Source organism: Rhinoraja longicauda, chromosome 6, assembly GCF_053455715.1.
Source record: "Rhinoraja longicauda isolate Sanriku21f chromosome 6, sRhiLon1.1, whole genome shotgun sequence".
In the NCBI taxonomy this organism is placed as follows: Eukaryota; Metazoa; Chordata; class Chondrichthyes; order Rajiformes; family Arhynchobatidae; genus Rhinoraja; species Rhinoraja longicauda.
The window spans coordinates 43,210,681-43,232,490 of record NC_135958.1 but is presented as its reverse complement, the minus strand read 5'-3'; the positions used below and the strand labels follow the sequence as shown (position 1 = coordinate 43,232,490).

General features: G+C 43.6%; 1 protein-coding gene across 1 annotated transcript in view; it reads right to left on the bottom strand.

The window, feature by feature from the left end:
• phlpp2 (PH domain and leucine rich repeat protein phosphatase 2) overlaps nt 1-21,810 on the bottom strand; it is a 148,691-nt gene that overhangs the window by 24,536 nt on the left and 102,345 nt on the right. The window contains exons 9-15 of the mRNA XM_078400865.1: nt 21,568-21,770; nt 20,852-20,912; nt 20,540-20,635; nt 16,177-16,332; nt 14,387-14,587; nt 4,677-4,839; nt 1,550-1,680 (exon numbers count right to left, since the gene is read on the bottom strand). Coding sequence (XP_078256991.1) covers nt 1,550-1,680; nt 4,677-4,839; nt 14,387-14,587; nt 16,177-16,332; nt 20,540-20,635; nt 20,852-20,912; nt 21,568-21,770 — 1,011 coding nt within the window. The remainder of the gene's footprint in view (nt 1-1,549; nt 1,681-4,676; nt 4,840-14,386; nt 14,588-16,176; nt 16,333-20,539; nt 20,636-20,851; nt 20,913-21,567; nt 21,771-21,810) is intronic.

Here is a 21,810-nt window from a genome sequence, read left to right as displayed (position 1 = left end):
GGTTATGGGGAGGCCGGATTGAAGTCTATAAAATTATGAGAGGCATAGATAGGGTAGACAGTCAAAACCTTTTTGCCAGGATGGAAAGATCAGATTCTAGAGGGCAAGGTGAAAGGAGCCAAGTTTAAAGTGTTTTTTTTAAATATGAAGACGGCAAATGTCTGGAAAATGCTGCAGGGTGGTGGTTGAGGCAGATGAGATAGTTGCATGTAAGAAGCTTTAGGATGAGCACATGGATATGCAGAGAATGGAGGGCAGGAATTATATGCAAGCAGATAATGATCTTGGCATCATGTTTGGCACAGACGTTAGGCCGAAGTGCCTGCTCTTATGCTGTACTGATATTCTGGGTTCTAAATCACACCTGCAATTTGCTGTGCTATTTATCACGCAAAGAGAAAGCATATTTAATTCTGAATTATAAACTGTAAATTATAATTCTTTATAAATAAAGATATATAAATAAATACACCGATCAGTCAAAACATAATGACCTGATGAGCCAAAACATTATGACCATCTGCCTAATATGCTGTTGGTTCTCCGTGTGCAGCCCCATACGCAGCCGGGTGCGATGCACTGTGTATTGTGATACATTCCTCCTGTGAACACCATTAACATTTTCTGTGACTTGTGCCACAGTAGACCTTATGTCGGTTTGGACCAGACGGGATAGCCTTCGTTTCCCTCGCGCATCAATGAGCCTTGGGCACCCAACACCCTGTCGCCGGTTTGTGGTTTGTCCCTCCTCGGACCACTGTCGGTCAGTACTCACCACTGCTGACCGGGAGCACCCCACAAGCCTTGCCGTTTCAGAGATGCTCTGACTCAGTCGTCTGGCCATAACAATTTGGCCCTTGTCAAAGTCGCTCAGGTCTTTACTCCTGCCCATTTCTCCTGCATCCAACACATCAACTTCAAGAACTGACTGTTCACTTGCTGCCTAATATATCCCTTCCCTTGACAGGTGCCATTGTAACAAGATAATCAATGTTATTCACTTTGCCTGTCAGTGGTCATAATGTTTTGGCTGTTCGGTATATATAGTAAATTTATTCCTGATTCAATGCTTCACAAGTTGAGTTGAGTTCTATATGATCAACAACCCGTATCTATCTCCTTTTTTTCTGCATCATTCCTTCCCCTCCCCGCTAATATATTGTGTCTCGACCCGAAACGTCACCCATTCCTTCTCTCCTAGATGCTGCCTGACCTGCTGAGTTACTCCAGCATTTTGTGATACCTGCTAATATATTGTGATCATCATAGATCCCATGTTTTACTTCTATTGACCTCACTTTGGTTGTCTAATCAATCCTGTCCTTTACCACATAACAGACATCGGGCTTGTGCTGTTTTTGTGACCATATATCCAGGTATTGCTTTTTCTTTACTCTTTATGTTTTTAAAAATTCTAACATTTTTCAATTGTATTGAAAGTTCATTAAGCTGAAACTTTGACACATCCAACTAGCCTAATGCTTCAAGACGTTTCTATTTTTTACTTATGTTTGAAACTATACTTGGAACAGAGAGTGATGGTTCTCACCTGAACATTTCCAATGTCTTGTGGTCAAGAACAAGGTTTGGATTGCCAGCCAAGTCCAGGTCCTGCAATGAGGCCGGAAGGGTCTCAGGCAACATGATCTCTGTCAGCTCATTGCAGCTGAGGTCGACCAGCTAAAACACAATGAAGAAAACTGAAATTAGCAGAATAATGGTAACAATGGTAATAGATTTGAGCAAAGTAACAATGTTTACTCAACCAGCTAGTGACGGAGCCAGTTAACGATTCATCAGCTGATAACCTTAGCGACTATTCAACACAGTTTATCACAAACTAGTCACTATTAGTTTAGTTTAGAGATACAGAGCGGAAACAGGCCCTTCGACCCACCGAGTTTGCCCTGACTAGCGATCCTACACACACCAGGGGCAATTTTACATTTATACCAAGCAAATTAATCTACAAACCTGTACGCCTTTGGAGTGTGGAAGGAAACCAAAGATCTTAGAAAAAAAACACGCAGTGATGGGGAAAACGTACAAACTCTGTACAGACTGCACCCGTAGTTGGGATGGAACCCGGGTCTCTGGCACTGTAAGCGCTGTAAGGCAGTCACTCTTCTGCTGCATCACCGTGTCACACAACAAATTGAATACTTAACAAATATTGACTTGAGTCCACGTTATTTTAGACTGTTATGGTTACTATAGAAACCGTTTCCTACTCTTTTCAGACTTCTGCAGGGAGGGATGTTGTCACTCAAATTGGATAACATTGCAGATTCAACAAGTCTAGCGATTATGACCTACAGAAAGCTGGCAAGCATGGTCTTCAACTATGATGCTAGACTTGAGTAAAACGTTGCCTCTCAGGTTCCTATTAAATCTTTCCCTCCTCACTGTAAATCTATATCCTCTGGTTCTTGATTCCCCTACTCTGGGTGAAAGATTGTGATTTACCCAATCTATTCCTCTCATTATCTTAAACACCTTTATAAGATCGCCCTTCATCCTGCTACTCTGCTGCAGAGTATGCTTGTCCTGTCTGGGAGAGATCATCTCATGCGAAGAAAGTTGATGCCACCCTTAATGACAGCTGCAGATGTATCACTGGCTGCCTAAACCCAACAGATGTGGATAGCTGGCATGTTTTGGCTGGTATTGCTCCACCAGGAATCCGCAGATCAGTTGTCGGTAGAACTGAACGTTTGTGGGCAAGCTGGGGACACCCGCCATCCCTGTCACTCCCATCACCCAGCCCCAAACCGCCTGAAGTCGAGGAAGAGCTTCCCTCACACAGTCCAGCCCCTGTCACAGTCTCCTCAAGCAACCAGACCAGCCTTGTGGGAAAAGAAACGCAGTGAAAACCACCACCACAAAAAGCTGCCAATCTCAACCAAGGAACAGCTCCCACCTGGTCACAGGTGTGACTGGAAGACCTGGAAGTCCCTCAATAGTCTTCGTACAGGGATGGGCCGATGCAAGGCCAATATGAGCAAATGGGGCTGTGAAGATGCGGCAGACACAGAATGTGAATGTGGAACATCTGTACAATCCATGCCACACCTACAAAGATGCCCATTTCTTGATGAACAATACTGCCTGGAAGATCTAGCGGTGGCAACGAGAAGGCTGTCCACTGTGCAAGAGCCTGGGCGAACATTTGAAACATAGATGATGAATACAAAAGAAGTAGAGGCCCCTCATCCTCCAGTGCTCCAAGGAATAAAGTCCCTGCCTGCTCAACCTCTCCCCAAAGCTCAGGCCCTGGAGTCTTGGCAACATCCTTGTAAATTCTCCCTGCACCCTTTCCAGCTGAACAACATCTTTCTAACACATCCTTAGGGTGACCGAAACTGAAGACAATACTCCGAATGTGGCCACACCAATGTCTTGTACACTGTAACGTAACCTTCCGACTTTTATACTAAATCCTGGTCTGGTTTGACTTCCTGAAATGCAAAACCTCGCACTTATCTGTTCGATCCTGACTACAGGTGCTGTTCTGGGCAGAGTTTGTACATTCTCCTTGTGGCCGCATGGGTTTTCTCCAGGTTCTCCGGTTTTCACCCCCAAAATGCAAAGACACACAGGTTTGTAGGTTAATTGGCTTCTGTAAATTGCTCCTAGTATTTGGGATCCGCATGTGGGATAATGTAGAACTGGTGTACAATGCAGGCGATCGAAGGTTGGTGTGGGCTCGGTGGACTGAAGGGCCTGTTTCTATGCTCTATCTCTAAACTAAACTAAATACATGCCTGTTTAACAAAGATCCGTAGTGTTGTGTAGACCTCCACTTAATCTTTGGCAATGGCCAAATTTCAAGTTACTGCAGCCAAAGTAACATCTACAAACATGTTTAATTAAAATCAAAGTTCCCATCTTATAAATGGATCTTCATATTTTTTCTCTCCCACTCCCCTGACATCAATCTGAAGAAGGGTCTCGACCCAAAACGTCACCCATTCCTTCTCGCCAGAGATGCTGCCTGTCCCGCTGAGTTACTCCAGCATTTTATGTCTACCTTCATATTTTTTTCTAATGTGCATTAAATAAAATGAATGAAATATTTGATTTGGAATAAGCAAATTGGAAAGGATTTGGGCCACATCAGCTGAAGTAAATCAAATGCATCTGTTAATATCCTAATTCCCAACCAAACTTCAGATCCATGCAGCAGAAAGTACAGTGACCATAAAAGAAAGCCAAACAGTATCTGTGTGAAGAAACTAAACTGAGAGTAAAGATCAAAATAGTTAAAAGTGAAAGGAACAACAACAAAAAATGGCATTGTAAAAATAGTGAGTTGAATACAGTATATCAAGCAACACTCTTTCACAGGGCAGCAGTGGTGTAGCTGGTAGAGCTGCTGCCTCACAGCTTCACAGCTTCACAGACCCTGACTGATCCTGACCTCAGGTGCTGTCTGTGTGGAGGTTGCACGTTCTCCCTGTGACTGCGTGGGTTTCCTCCGGGTGCTCCAGTTTGTCCCACATCCCAAAGACGGGTGGGTTTGTAGAATAACTGGCCACTGTAAAATTGCCCTTAATGTGTAGGATAACATAGAACTTGTGTGACCAGGTGACCAATGGTCGGTGTGGTCTCGGTGGACTGGGGCCTGTATCGCTAAGATAAACTATTATCAGACCAATTCAAAGCAGATTTTGCACCTTGATCTCAGGTAAGTGTAGGATCTCTGGAAAGACAGCAATGCTGTTGGAGTGAACAATGAGAGTGTGCAATCGCTTGCAATTGGTAATGGTGGTCGGAACAGCCTTCAGTTTGTTCCCACTCAGGTTCAATTCTTCCAGTAACTCTAATTTGGACAGCTTACTGAAGGAAAAAAAAGTTAAAATAATTAGTAGATTTGAACATTACATTATTAAATCATCAAATCATTACAAACTACACGTGATTGGCAACCTGCTCTATCACAAATAAATTCATGCTTTGAATCCAACCCACATAACAAACTCATTGTGTAGGAAGGAACTGCAGATGCTGGTTTACATTGAAGATAGACACAAAATGCTAGAGTAACTCAGTGGGACAGGCAGCATCTCTTGTGAGAAGGAATGGGTGACGTTTCGGGTCGAGACCCTTCTTCAGATTCATTATTCCACTCAGAGATAGGGCCACAAAGTTCCCGACAATAACCAAAAAAAAGATATATCTGATACTGTGAGAACAAGATTATGGCCACAGTATATACAGCAATCAATCTCTTCATGGATATAACAACTTCCTGGCAAGTTGCAGTGGTAAGTCGCATTATATCTTCATATAAGACATCAAGTGCAATCCAAGGTTGCAAAGTCAGTTTATTGTCACGTACCAGTTAAGGTACAGTGAAATTTGAGTTACCATACAGCCATACTAAGTGAAAAGCAACAAGTCACACAACCACATAAAAGTTAACATAAACATCCACCACAGTGGATTCCACATTCCTCACTGTGATGGAAGGCAATAAAGTTCAATCTTCTTCCTCATCATTTACTGACAACTCCAGGCAAGGGTTTAGGTGGATACATATTTTCCATTAATAAACAGCTAACCTCATGAATACATAGTCTGTGGATTATGACTATAAGACTGCGGATAATGAACACTATGTAATTTTGTATTTATATAGACCCATGAAACTAGGTCCCATCTCTTCAGTGAGACTTGTACATTGCAGAATCCTCTGGCTTAAATGGTGAGGAATTGAATGGGATGCATCCGAGGAATTTGAGGGGAGTATGGTAGGAAATTAGAGGGACACTGACCATAATCATTCAATGCTCTTTGAATAACGAAGAGAGTCGGAAATGTTATTCACTTGTTCCAAAAAAGGAGTATTAAGACAAGCATTGATTTAAAGCATTGATTAAGACAAGAACTGATAAGGCATATCATGTTTGACCAATTTAATAGAATATTTTGATTGGACAAAGTAGATGAGTGTAATGCAGGTATACAGAGACTACATAAAGATTTTCGATACCAGGTTTTTCAGCAAAGTTAAAGCACATGGCATAATAGGGGCATTGATTACATGGATAAAAAGTTGGTCAATGGACAAGAAGGGTGTGATGAGTTGCTGTTTTTTGGTCTGAAGGAAGAGACGTAATCCCCAGCAATCAGCTTTAAGGCTATTCTCTTTTTAAAATCTATTTTATTGAGTTGGACATGGAATGGAAGCCACAATTTCTGTGTACATTATAAAGTGTTTACAAGTATAAGAAATGCTGATGCACAGAATTTAAAGTGGATTTAGTTTGTAAACTTCATCAAATTAACAATGCAAAAAGTAGTTATGATTTGCCAAAGGAAAAGCTCCTATCACCAGAATACAGCAAATTATGGTGCAGACACTCCTCTTCTTAGGTCCCTCCCCTCGGTCATGGCTGCCCATGGGTGATGCATCCTAGTTGGCTGCTTGCTCCACACCTCGGCTAGAGCAGCGTCGCTTGTGGCTGAAGAGACCAATGCGGGAGTGACAGTTTCTGTCGCAAAAGTCACATGTGGTCTCTGGTCTGTTGAAGTTGCTGCGCTCCTTTCTGCGTGCCCGCTTGTCTGCCGCTGCGTTCATCAGTTTCTCTTCCCCGTTTTGAGGTGTTGGTTCAGGGTACCTCTCCACCTCGTACGGTCAGCTGCAAGGCTCTCCCAGGACTCCACATCGATGTCGAGCGCCTTCAAATCTCTCTTGCAGACTTCCTTGTAACGTAGCTGGGGGCGGCCGATGGTTCTCCTCCCAGATGTCAACTATCCATAGAGGATGTCTTTTGGAATACGGCCATCCTCCATGCGGTGGACATGGCCCAGCCATCGCAGCCTGCGCTGCCTGAGTAGAGTGTACATACTCGGAAGGCCAGCGCGAGACAGAATCTCGGCGTTGGACACTCTGTCTTGCCAAGATATACCCAGGATACGGCGGATGCTTCTAAGGTGGAACGTGTTGAGTCTTCTCTCCAGTCTGGCATATGTAGTCCATGTCTCACTGTCGTACAGCACTGTGCTGTTGACACAGGCGTTGTAGACTGCTATCTTTGTCTTCACTGTCAGCTTTGGATTGGTCCACACTCGAGTTATGAGGCGAGCGAGAGTTGTAGCTGCCTTCCCGATCCTCTTTCAATCTCCGTGTCCAGGGAGAGGTTGTCGGTGATGGTGGAGCCGAGGTACGTGAACTGATGGACGGCATCAAGTTCGTAGTCGTCGATGGTGATGACAGGTGGTGCCTCTGTATCCTGTCCCAGGATGGTCAGTCTGAAGTCCTTGCAAGCCCGATAGAAGCGGTCCATCACTGACTCTAGTTCCTGCTGGGTGTGGGACACAACTGCTGCGTCATCGGCGAACAACATGTCTCTGATGAGAGCTTCACGTACTTTTGTCTTGGCTCGGAGGCGGGTGAGGTTGAAGAGCCTGCCGTCTGATCTAGTACGCAGGTAGATCCCCTCTGTTGCAGTGCTGAAGGCATGTTTCAGGAGCAGAGCGAAGAAAATCCCAAAGAGTGTGGGAATGAGGACTCAGCCTTGTTTGACGCCACTGCGGATGTCGAAGGGCTCCGAGAAGCTGCCATTGAACTGCACTGTCCCCTTCGCGTTGATGTGGAAGGATTCTGTCATGCTCTGCAGTTTTGGTGGGCAGCCGATCTTTGGGAAAGTCTTGAATAGGCCATCTCTGCTGACGAAGTCAAAGGCCTTGGTGAGGTCAATGAAAGCAATATACAGGGGCATCCGCTGTTCTCTGCACTTCTCCTGGAGCTGGTGAAGGGAGAGGACCATGTCTACTGTTGACCTTCCAGCTCGGAAACTGCACTTTGACTCTGGGTGGATACGTTCTGCCAGCTTCTGCAGGCGGATCAAGATGACCCGAGCAAAGACCTTGCTGACGATGTTGAGGAGGGAGATGCCTCTGTAGTTGTTGCAGTCGCTTCTCTCGCCCTTGTTCTTATAGAGGGTAATGATCGTAGCATCCCTCATGTCCTGCCGTACAGCTCCTTCTTGCCAGCACTGGCAGAGGACTTCATACAGAGGAAGCAGTAAGGTAGTCTTGCAGTGCTTGATCAGGCCAGGGGGAATCCTGTCACTGCCTGGGGCCTTGCCTGAGGCCAGGCTGTCAATGGCCTTGCTGAGCTCTTCTACCATCGGCTCTTCATCTAACTCATCCATGGTCGGCAGGCACTCGATGGCATCATTGGCTGCGGGGGACACAGTGTTCTCTCTCTCGAGTAGAGGTCGGAGTAGTGTTCCACCCATCTCTCCATCTGCTGGCATTTATCTGTGAGTTGGATTTGGGGGGTGGGGGCTGTTGTGCTCTGGACTGGCCCTAGTGCCTTCTTAATGCCATCGTACATTCCCCTGATGTTCCCTGTTATGGCGGCCGTCTGGATGTCCTCACTAAGCTGTGTCCAGTACTCATTGGCACAACGCCTGGCAGTCTGCTGAGCCTTGCTCCTGGCAGACCTGAGGAACTGCAGGTTCTTCTCGTTGGTTGACCGCTTGTACTCAACTAAGGATGCGTGCTTGGCTTCGATGACGAGAGTCATCTCGGTCGACTTGGCCCCAAACCAGTCGTGTGTCTTAGCGATCCTTTTCCCAAAGCTAGCCAAGGCTGTGCGGCGCATGGTGTCCTGCAGTTTCCCATTTCTCTGTTGCAGAGTCTCCAGGACGCGAGGTGCCAAGTTCTCTCTCAAAAGCCTCTGCAAACTGTTGCACGAGGTCTGGATGGGGCATCTTGCTGACATCGATGCGGGGTTTCCCCTGTTTCTTGGTATGGTAGAACATAGAAACATAGAAAATAGGTGCAGGAGTAGGCCATTCGGCCCTTCGAGCCTGCACCGCCATTCAATATGATCATGGCTGATCATCCAGCTCAGTAACCTGTACCTGCCTTCTCTCCATACCCACTGATCCCTTTAGCCATAAGGGCCACATCTAACTCCCTCTTAAATATAGCCAATGAACTGGCCTCAACTACCTTCTGCGGCAGAGAATTCCACAGACTCACCACTCTCTGTGTAAAGAAATGTTTTCTCATCTCGGTCTTAAAAGACTTCCCCCTTATCCTTAAGCTGTGACCCCTGGTTCTGGACTTCCCCAACATCGGGAACAATCTTCCCGCATCTAGCCTCTCCAACCCCTTAAGAATTTTATATGTTTCAATAAGATCCCCCCTCAGTCTTCTAAATTCCAGCGAGTATAAGCCTAGTCTATCCAGTCTTTCTTCATATGAAAGTTCTGCCATCCCAGGGATCAATCTGGTGAACCTTCTCTGTACTCCCTCTAAGGCTAGAATGTCTTTCCTCAGATTAGGAGACCAAAACTGTACACAATACTCCAGGTGCGGTCTCACCAAGGCCCTGTACAACTGCAGCAGAACCTCCCTGCTCCTATACTCAAATCCTCTTGCTATGAATGCTAACATGCCATTCGTGTACCTCTTTGGTTGCAGCCTGATCTTGCAACACACCAAGGAGTGGTCTGTGTCGCGGTCCGCACTGTGGTAGGAGTGTGTGTGGAGAACATTCTTGAGGGCAGCACGTCTGACTAGGATCAGATCCAGTTGATGCCAGTGCTTTGAGCGTTGATGCCTCCAGGAAACCTGGTGCTGGGGCTTTGTCTGGAAGTACGAGTTGGTGATGCACTGGTCGTGGTTGGTGCACAGCTCGAGTAGTCGCTGTTCATTCTCATTCATTTTGCCCACACCAAACTGCCCAAGGCTAACTGACTCAATATGAATTGTGTAACATTATTTCAGCATATATTTAATTTACTACATTAACAATTCAAAATTTGATGAAATTTCCAGTCACAATCAGAGCATATTTATTCTTATTGTTTATTAATTTAATTTAAATTAAACTGTGTGCCAGTTATGTATTGCACATGCAGCACATCTGGACATTAGTACGACTGGGAAAGCTGATGAGCCCATTCAAAGTTTTCTAGTAAGGCAGTGTGAATGGTCGTCAAATCACCAAACCTGGATCTCTCCAGGCAAGAGCACTGACTTTTTATGTGAGCCAAGGTCTGGCTTATGTAGCAACTGTCAACATTTGTGTTATTCCCCCATGGTATACCTGTGGAAGAAGGGTGGTCACAACCTCCCTTCTTTCTCATGCAGATTAAAGTTTCCCAGATTTTCTGTCGAAGCTTAAGGCCGGAACCTCATTATCAGGTCAATTAATATGTGGTTAGTCAAGAAGTGTGCCACCAAATGGTCTGGAGGTAGAGTAACTTTTCCTTTGACAAATAATACCTACCTTTAACATTGTTAATTTGATAAAGTTTACAAATGAGATCCATTAATTTTTTTTGGAATCAGCATTTGTTATACTAGTAAACACGATAATGTACACAGAAATTGTGGGTTACATCAGGAGGTTATACAGTGCCCTCCAAAATTTTGCCTCAGTTTGAGATTTGTAATAGAAAAAAAATCACATGTGGTTAAAGTGCACATTGTCAGGTTTTAATAAGGGCCATTTTTATACATTTTGATTTCACCATGTAGAAATTACAGCAGTCCCCCCATTTCAGGGCACCATAATGTTAGGGACACATGGCTTCACAGGCATTTGTAATTGCTCAGGTGTGTTTAATTGCCTCCACAATGCAGGTGTAAGAGAGCTTTCAGCACCCAATCTTTCCATCACATTCGGAACCATTTATTGCTGTTTATCAACATGAGGACCAAAGTTGTGCCAATGAAAGTCAAAGAAGCCATTATGAGACTGAGAAACAAGAATAAGACTGTTAGAGACATCAACCAAACCTTAGGCTTACCAAAATCAACTGTTTGGAACATCATTAAGAAAAAAGAGAGCACTGGTGAGCTCACTAAATCGCAAAGGGACTGGCAGGCCAAGGAAGACCTCCACAGCTGATGACAGAAGAATTCTCTCTATAATAAAGAGAAATCCCCAAACACCTGTCCGACAGATCAGAAACACTCTTCAGGAGTCAGGTGAAGATTTGTCAATGACCACTGTCTGCAGAAGACCTCATGTACAGAAATACAGAGGCTACACTGCAAGATGCAAACCACTGGTTAGCCGCAAAAATAGGATGGCCAGGTTACAATTTGCCAAGAAGTACTTAAAAGAGCAACCACATTTCTGGAAAAAGGTCTTGTAGGCAGATGAACCAAAGATTCACTTGTATCGGAGTGATGGCAAGAACAAAGTATGGAGGAGAGAAGGAACTGCCCAAGATCCAAAGCATTCCACCTCATCTGTGAAACACGGTGGTGGGGGTGTTATGGCTGCTGAAGGCACTGGCTCACTTATCTTCATTGATGATACAACTGCTGATGGTAGTAGCATAATGAATTCTGAAGTGTATAGACACATCCTATCTGCTCAAGTTCAAACAAATGCCTCAAAACTCATTGGCCGGGGGTTCATTCTACAGCAAGACAATGATCCCAAACATACTGCTAAAGCAACAAAGGAGTTTTTCAAAGCTAAAACATTGTAAATTCTTGAGTGGCAAGTCAATTACCTGTTCCCTGTTCCCCCTTGGTCAATTAATCCGCCTTCATGGTCTCAACTTCCACTGCTTCGCCGATGATATCCAGCTCCTCATCTCCACCAAGTCAATCTCCACCACCACACACTCTACACTGACAAACTGCATCACTGAAATAAAATCTTGGCTTCAATCAAATTTCCTCAAACTCAACTGCAACAAATCTGAAATCATCATCATTGGTCCAAAAACGCTCACCAAATCCACCCAAAACTTCATCCTCAATATTGATGGTCTCCCAGTATCCACCTCCCCTCACATCCGGAATCTTGGAATCATCTTTGATCAAGCCCTCTCCTTCGACAAACACATCAAACACATCACAAAGACAGCCTTCTTCCACCTCAAAAACATCGCCCGTCTCCGTCCATCCCTCTCCTCCACAACTGCAGAAACCCTCATCCACGCCTTCATCACCTCCCGTCTGGACTACTGCAACAGCCTCCTCTATGGCTCACCCTCAAAAATCATCAGTAAACTTCAATACATTCAAAACTCCGCTGCCCGTCTACTCACCCACTCCCCGATCCGTGACCATATCACCCCCGTCCTTAACAAGCTCCACTGGCTCCCCATCCCCCAGAGAATCCAGTACAAAATCCTCCTCATGACCTACAAAGCCCTCCATAACCTGGCCCCATCCTACCTGACTGACCTCCTCCACAGGCACACTCCCACCTGCACGCTCCGCTCTGCTGCTGCCAACCTCCTGTCCCTCCCCCATCCGGACCAAACTCAGATCCTGGGGGGACAGGGCTTTCTCCATCGCTGCTCCCACCCTCTGGAACTCACTACCCCAAACCGTCAGAGACTCCTCCTCACTCACCACATTCAAAACATCACTGAAGTTTCACCTGTTCAGCACTGCCTTCAACCACTGACCGTCACCTCACCTTCTGTCTCCTTTTTCTGTTCGTTTACTTATTTATCTATTTATTTTCTTCTCTATGTTCTAGTAATCCCTGTAAAGCGTCTTTGAGTGTTTGAAAAGCGCTATATAAATGTAATGCATTATTATTATTATTATTAATTACCCGATCTGAACCCAATTGAGCATGCCTTTTATATACTGAAGAGAAAACTGAAGGGAACTAGCCCCCAAAACAAGCATTAGCTAAAGATGGCTGCAATACGGGCCTGGCAGAGCATCACCAGAGAAGACACCCAGCAACTGGTGATGTCCATGAATCGCAGACTTCAAACAGTCATTGCATGCAAAGGATATGCAACAAAATACTAAACATGACTACTTTCATTTAAATGACATTGCTGTGTCTCAAACATTATGGTGCCCTGAAATGGGGGAACTATGTATAAACACTGCTGTAATTTCTACATGGTGAAACCAAAATGTATAAAAATGGCCTTTATTAAAATCTGACAATGTGCACTTTAACCACATGCGATTTTTTTCCAGTACAAATCTCAAATTGTGGAGTACAGAGGCAAATAAATTAATGATGGGTCTTTGTCCCAAACATTATGGAGGGCACTGTATGTGGGCTTCTACAGGACACTGTATTATTAACTCTGAGAAGTCTGAGGTATTGTACTCTGGTATGTCAAACCAGGGTAGGGCTTAGAGAGTATATAGTACAGCCCTGAAGAGTGTTGCAGAACAGAGAGATCTAGGAGTACAGGCACATGGTTCACTGAACACTTGCAGTCGGCTCGGCAAGGCTGATTGGATCTCCCAGTTGCCAACCATTTTGACTCCTCTTCCCATTCCCACACCGACCTTTCTGTCTTGGACCACCTCCATTGCCAGCGTGAAATCACACGCAAACTGGAGGAACAGCACCTCATATTCCACTTGGGTATCTTGCAAACAAATGGTATGAACACTGAATTCTCCAATTCCAGATAACCCCTCACTAACCTGCCACGCTTTGTCCTACCTCTCCCCATTTCCAGCTTTTCTTCTCCCAACTACAATCAGTCTGAAGAAGGATCTTGTCCAGAAACGTCACCTATCCATGTTCTCTAGGGATGTTGCCTGACCCGCTGAGTTACTCCAGCACTTTGTCCTTTTGTGCATTAACCAGCATTTGCAGTTCTTTGTTTCTATATCAATAAACACACATTTGTCTTCAGACAATGCTGAAATCCAGGCCATGCTAGGGCAGTTACACTGCATGCAACAACCTCCCTGTCATTACCTCTCGGGTAGGGCCGATTTATTTGGCAAGATGGATTCCAGGGCCTTTATTGAGTGCAGTATGATGGGAATTTAGCCGCATAGATCATCAAATACTTTTGTCTGAAGAAGGGTCTCGACCCAAAACGTCATCCATTCCTTCTCTCCAGAGATGCTGCCTGTCCCGCTGAGTTACCCCAGCTTTTTGTGTCTATCTTTGGTTTAAACCAGCATCTGCAGTTCCTTCTCACACAAATACTTTACATGACCTGATATTAGATATTAACAGGGCCTGGTGTCAGACATTAATACAGCTTCTCTCTCATCATCCTGACATGCAAGGTCCTGGAATGCTTTCTGCTAAATGGACTGAATTGTGCCTGAGAAATAAATAATTTGTTCAACTTCTGTTGATTTTACTCCTCATTTGTTTACCACCATATTATCCAGGTGCACACGCACACAAATTCACTTTTAGAGTTACTGGAAAACGATCTATATTCAATAATTCATTTCTTTCAATTAGCTGTCGCAGCCCGATAGACAACAACTAGGTCTGAACAAAAAGGTTGTTCACCCATGGCAACTTTATTTGGGTAAAAACCAATCCACTCCTTCAAGTTGATCAATGTTATTTTTATGGTTGCATAAGTTTCAAAATGTACAAAATTGAGGATGATGTGAACATTGAACATGGTTGGGTGCACAAAGAGAAAGAACGCCTTACCTGGCTGGGAATGACTGCAGTTGGTTGTATGCCAAATGGAGAACTCGAAGGCGTGGGTGTCCAGTTAGCATTGATACACACTTATCAGTCAACTTGTTTCCTGTTAAATAAAGCTCTTGCAGAATACTGAGACTCTCTTCAGTATCACTGCCAATAGGCAGCGATTCCAGATTGTTTGCTGACACATTGAGACATCGCAAGCTAAAAGAAATAAAAATACTGTTCTCAATGGAGTACTGATGTATTAAGGTTTTTCTTTTTAATTATTCTAGAGGTGTAAGAAGGATGATGTGTTGCATTCCTGACCTGCTGCATCCCATGTGCAAAAGGTATTCCATGTAATTCTGTATATTTTAGTTTAGAGATACAGCCCTAAAACAGGCCCTTCGACCCACCGAGTCAGCACCGGCTGTACACTGGCACTATCCTACACACGAGGGACAACTTACAATGTTTACAAAAGCCAATTAACCTACAAACCTGCATGTCTTTAGAGTGTGGGAAGAAACAGGAGCACCCGTAGAAAACCCATGCGGTTACAGGGAGAATGTACAAACTCTGTACAACAACACCCGTATTCAGGGTCTCTGGTGCTGTAAGGCAGCAGTTCGACTGCAGTGGCACTACTTAGGGAGTTCTAGTAAAAATTTTGGCAACTCGAAAGGAATGGCTGTTTAAATACAAATCAGCTTTGTGAATCATCTGGAAGAGAAGTTGAAAGTGAAAAGGTACCCATGCAGCCTTTTCCTACACTTTCTCACTTGGGAAGATGTAAGTTTGAAGTCGTGCAGAGTAACAATCTCGAGTTTCTGTCATGCATCCTGAAAAAAGGACATTAATCAGAAGCAGTATAACAGCGATGGAGTGAGCAGATGTTCAAATTAGCAGTGAAGTAAAAATGAAGACTACATTGCCCTGGGTGAAGTGATTTTTTATAAGAGATGTGCAGGACAATTTTTTTTTGCACAGATCTGTGTGTGCCAAGAATGGTGGTGGAAGCAGATCCAAGAGCAGCTCTAAAGAGGCTGAGGGGGGATCTTATTGAAACATATAAGATAATTAGGGGATTGGATACATTAGAGGCAGGAAACATGTTCCCAATGTTGGGGGAGTCCAGAACAAGGGGCCACAGTTTAAGAATAAAGGGTAGGCCATTTAGAACGGAGATGAGGAAGAACTTTTTCAGTCAGAGAGTGGTGAAGGTGTGGAATTCTCTGCCTCAGAAGGCAGTGGAGGCCAGTTCGTTGGATGCTTTCAAGAGAGAGCTGGATAGAGCTCTTAAGGATAGCGGAGTGAGGGGGTATGGGGAGAAGGCAGGTACGGGGTACTGATTGAGAGTGATCAGCCATGATCGCATTGAATGGCGGTGCTGGCTCGAAGGGCTGAATGGCCTACTCCTGCACCTATTGTCTATTGTCTATTGAGGCTTTTAAAAAAAGGTACATAGATATGCAGGGAGTGAAGGCATATGGATCCGTTTTGGCAGAGTAGACAAAGTTGGAGGAGTTGCAGACAGCCTGTCAAAGTATACAGAGGGATACCGATCAAGCTACTGAAATGTTGGAGAAATGGCAGGTGGGAGTTTAATACGAGCAAGTGTGAAGCGTTGCACTTGGCATCATGTTCGGCACAGACATCATGTTCGATTGGCACTCTGCTGTACTATTCTTTGTTCACAAATTCCCCCATACTGCATCTCCCCTGTTGGCAGACCAATTTCCCTCCGGGGATGAATAAAGTTTTATCGTATTGTATCTTATGGCAATCTTCAATTTTTCAAATGTACTTACTTTAAAGCCTTAAGGAAAAGGCAGTCTGGAAGCTCATTTAGCTGATTGTGTTGTATATCGAACACCTCTAGAGGTATGTGTTCCAATTGATTTGGCAGACTGTGAAGATAGTTATGTCCAACCAACAGTTTCTGTAGGCTCAAGCTGCACAATAATCTGTGGCACAATGGAGAAAAAAAAATGTTTTTGAAGATACTGCACGCCGGATGCAAACAGCTACATTGTTCCTCAACTAGTCACATCACATCCAATTTTCCACGGTTTCTGCTTGAAGATATTGCATTCATGTGTGAGCATATCTACACAGGGACCAGAGACACACCTGCACCCTACCTTATGTGTTTTGCTGGAGATGCTCACAGCTGATACAGTGCCCTCCATAATGTTTGGGACAAAGACCCATCATTTATTTATTTGCCTCTGTACTCCACAATTTGAGATTTGTAATAGAAAAAAATCACGTGGTTAAAGTGCACATTGTCAGATTTTAATAAAGGCCATTTTTACACATTTTGGTTTCACCATATAGAAATTACAGCAGTGTTTATACATAGTCCCCCCATTTCAGGGCCCCATAATGTTTGGGACACAGCAATGTCATGTAAATGAAAGTAGTCATGTTTAGTATTTTGTTGCATATCCTTTGCATGCAACGACTGCTTGAAGTCTGCAATTCATGGACATCATCAGTTGCTGGGTGTCTTCTCTGGTGATGCTCTGCCAGGCCTGTATTGCAGCCTTGTTTTGGGGGCTGGTCCCCTTCAGTTTTCTCTTCACCATATAAAAGGCATGCTCAATTGGGTTCAGATCGGGTGATTGACTTGGCCACTCAAGAATTGACCATTTGTTAGCTTTGAAAAACTCCTTTGTTGCTTTAGCAGTATAACATATAACATATAACAACTACAGCATGGAAACAGGCCTGCCCGGCCCTACCAGTCCACGCCGACCATTCTCCCTGACCTAGTCTCATCTACCTGCACTCAGACCATAACCCTCCAATCCCCTCCTATCCATATACCTATCCAATTTACTCTTAAATAATAAAATCGAGCCAGCCTCCACCACTTCCACCGGAAGCCCATTCCATACAGCCACAACCCTCTGAGTAAAGAAGTTCCCCCTCATGTTACCCCTAAACCTTTGTCCCTCAATTCTGAAGCTATGTCCCCTTGTTGGAATCTTCCCCACTCTCAAAGGGAAAAGCCTACCCACGTCAACTCTGTCCGTCCCTCTCAAAATTTTAAAAACCTCTATCAAGTCCCCCCTCAACCTTCTACGCTCCAAAGAATAAAGACCCAACCTGTTCAACCTCTCTCTGTAGCCTAAGTGCTGAAACCCAGGCAACATTCTAGTAAATCTCCTCTGTACCCTCTCCATTTTGTCGACAGCGACCAGAACTGCACACCATACTCCAGATTCGGCCTCACCAATGCCCTGTACAATTTCAACATTACATCCCAACTTCTATACTCGATGCTCTGATTTATAAAGGGAAGCATACCAAACGCCTTCTTCACCACCCTATCCACATGAGATTCCACCTTCAGGGAACAATGCACAGTTATTCCCAGATCCCTCTGTTCCACTGCATTCCTCAATTCCCTACCATTTACCCTGTACGTCCTATTTTGATTTGTCCTACCAAAATGCAGCACCTCACACTTATCAGCATTAAACTCCATCTGCCATCTTTCAGCCCACCCTTCCAAAAGGCCCAAGTCTCTCTGTAGACTTTGAAAATCTACCTCACTATCAACTACTCCACCTATCTTAGTATCATCTGCATATTTACTAATCCAATTTGTCACACCATCATCCAGATCATTAATGTAAATGACAAACAACATATATTGGATCCAGTATATATTGGATCATTGTCTTGCTGTAGAACGAACCGCCGGCCAATGAGTTTTGAGTCATTTTTTGAACTTGAGCAGATGTGTCTATACACTTCAGAATTCATTAAGCTACTACCATCAGCAGTTGTATCATCAATGAAGATAAGTGAGCCAGTACCATCAGCAGTCCTACATGCCTAGGCCATAACACCCCCACCACTGTGTTTCACAGATGAGGTGGTATGCTTTGGATTTTGGGCAGTTCCTTCTCTCCTCCATAATTTGCTCGCCATCACTCTGAAATAAGTTAATCTTCGTCTCACCTGTCCATAAGACCGTTTTACAGAACTGTGGTTGCTCTTTGAAGTCCTTCTTGGCAAACTGTAACCTGGCCATTCTATTTTTTTGCGGCTAGCCAGTGGTTTGCATCTTGCTATTTCTGTTCATGAAGTCTTCTGTGGACAGTGGTCATTGACAAATCCACACCTGACTCCTGAAGAGTGTTTCTGATCTGTCGGACAGGTGTTTGGGGATTTTTCTTTATTATAGAGAGAATTCTTCTGTGATCAGCTATGAAGGTCTTCCTTGGCCTCCCAGTCCCTTTGCGATTAGTAATCTCACTAGTGCTCTCTTTCTTCTTAATGATGTTCCAAACAGTTGATTTTGGCAAGGCTAAGGTTTGGCTGATGTCTCTAACAGTTTTATTCTGGTTTCTCAGTCTCATAATGGTTTCTTTGACTCATTGGCACAACTTTGGTCCTCATGTTGATAAACTGCTATAAAAGTTTCCAAAGGTGATGGAAAGACTGGAGGAAAGACTAGGGGGATCATACCTGCATCAAGGAGGCATTTAAACACCCCTGAGCAATTACCAAACACCTGTGAAACCATGTGTCCCAAACATTATGGTGCCCTGAAATGGGAGTATGTAATTTCTACATGGTGAAACCAAAATGTATAAAAATACCCTTTATTAAAATGTGACAACGTGCACTTTAACTGCACGTGATTTTTTAAAATTACAATTCACAAATTGTGGAGTACAGAGGCAAATAAATAAATGATGGGTCTTTGTCCCAAACATTATGGAGGGCACTGTATGCTCATGTGAGCACAGCAATAATGCTCACCTATCACAACTTCTATCTTGCCTTCAATTCATTCAACTGGCTGGCAAGGAGAAGCAGGAACTTTGCTTAACGTTTATTTCTACATGGTTCCCAGCTATGATTATTGTCATCTACTTCCTCCCCCTGTTGACACGGAGTGGCGCCACCAGCAGTGGCTGCCTCGCCATCAGTCTGTCTGCCCTTTCTTTTTGATATTTTTAGTATGTGTTAAAAAGTATGTTTTAGTGTTCCTTGGTTTGTTTTATGTGGGGGGTGGGGGGAATTGGGGGAATCTTTTTTCCAATCTCTTACCTCGACGGAGATGCGATTTTTTCCCGTATCGTATCTCCGTCCCCACTGCGGCCTAACATCGTGGAGTTGGCGGCCTTTCCTGGAGACCGACGGGCGCACCAAGCCGCGGGAGTCTATGGCACTCTAACTTCGCGGAGCTTGCGATCCTTTGCCGGGGATCAAAGCTCCAACTGCGGGGCCTGTGGACTTTAACATCGTGAAGCCCGCAGTCTCTGGTAAGAAGAGGCCGATTCGTGGAAGTTTTGATTACCCCGATGGGGTGCTTCGATCGTCGGCTGCGGTTGATCGCCCCAACTGTGGAGGGTTTGACTGCCCCGACCGCGGGAGAACAAGAGGAAGAAGATTGAACTTTATTGCCTTCCATCACAGTGAGGAATGGGAAATCCATTGTGATGGATGCTTATGTTAACTTTTATGTGGTTGTGTGTCATGTTGCTTTTCACTTAGTATGGCTGTATGGTAACTCAAATTTCACTGTACCTTAATTGGTACACGTGACAATAAACTGACCTAGACCTTGAGAAAAGAGAATTCAGCACAAAAACTGGGAACTGAGCCACAAATTTCATAGCCTGCTCTGCCCTTAGACTTGCATCTTGCTAGATAGCCTATTCATAGGGACAACCAACTCTAAAATGAAATTTCAAAGTTTCAGTGACAATTAAACCAGTACCGAAAATATATCGTAGTTCTCTGCAACATGTAGTGTAACACGACAAAATCTGCTTTGCCTTCTAGTGTCATGCTTTAGCTGTTATATACGCCTAAAACAATTTCTGTCAGGGTTCTGCAATAATGCCCCAATAAATTGTAGTAACCCCTAAAGCCTTATTATTATTTCTCTGTTACTAGATTATGACTTCATATTCTACACATACCTGAAATTGCAGAGGCACCTCACACAAAATGGATGCAAAATGCTTTGAAGGCAGTGCAAAGATATCAAGAGCTTAGCTTTCAAGATCAAAAGCTCTTTCCAGCAACTAAGTTAGATACAGGATGTTAATAATGAAAAAAATCTGTGACATCACCTCAGGACTGATATATACCCTTCAAACTATTCTTAAGCAGTAAGATGTGAAATCTACTGGTATTTCCCACCTCATGGGTAATTCCGTAACCAGGTTATGGCTAACATCCAGCAGTTCAAGTTTCTTGGCATCACAGATCCAGTCTGGTACAGCTTCCAACTTGTTCCTATAAAGGTAAAAACAATTGAATATAATATAATAGAAAAATGACCTTGAAAAATATGTGTTGAATAATTAAAAACAACTAATCACAGGCTTCTGTGATATTTTACATTTACGGGTAGAGTATATGAACTGTGACTGTTTTTAGTTTTACTGGCACAGTACAAGGAGATTCTATAATTTTTTCTGCTTATGTACATACCATTTGATACCTGCCTACCTTGAGAGATCAATGTGAACCAGCTGACCAGGAAGTGGATATACACTCAATGTTGTCAACTCTAAATGGACACCCAAAATAAATTATTAGAACAGGATATCTTTAAAAGAAATTCTGATCAATCTCAAGGAATAATATGAATTTAAATATATCCCTATTTTATCTTCAACTATATCAATGTATTAGAAAGATTCACAAAAAATGTAAGTTTCCAATTTTTTCTTTGTAGTCTGAAGTTGTTCTTTTATTATTATTTCTTTATTACTAGATTATGACTTCATATTCTACATCCACCTGAAATTGCAGCAGGTACGATGTGCAAAATTAATGCAAGATGCTCTGGAGGCGGTATTCAGAGCTTAACTTTCAAGATCAAACCTCTTTCCATCAAATTAAATTAGCTACAAAATAATAATAAAATGCTTCTTTGTTCTTCAGACATGTTCCCTTTTGCCATCCCCTTCAGAGATATCATGCCTGATTTCATCATTGTGGTCACTTGGCACGTTTCCTTAAAGTCAAACATCATTCCCGATCCCATTGTACCCTTTCAATCCAAGAACCACATATTTTTAAACATAACCTTTTTCTTAAGCTTTCTCAGTTTGGCAAGAACAAAGTTGTAACAAATTTGAATATCATTCAAATCATATCATTTGATCAGACCAGAAGAAAATGACAATTTATAGGAAGTAACTAAAAATCTGGTTACTTACGGTTAGAGCCAGCATACAATGTCCTCAGGGATAAACCACTTATTGTAAGGGTGAACAAGTTGTTACGTTCACAATGTAGAAGTTCAATACTTGCAAAAGCACTTAAGTCAAGTTCAGTCAAGAGATTGTCACGTAGATCCAGGAAAGTTACGTGGTTTATAGCTTCTAGACTGTCGATCACCACAGACTCAATTAAATTCAACCTTAAAAACAAAGAGACAAATGTAGAATTCAGCCCAAAAT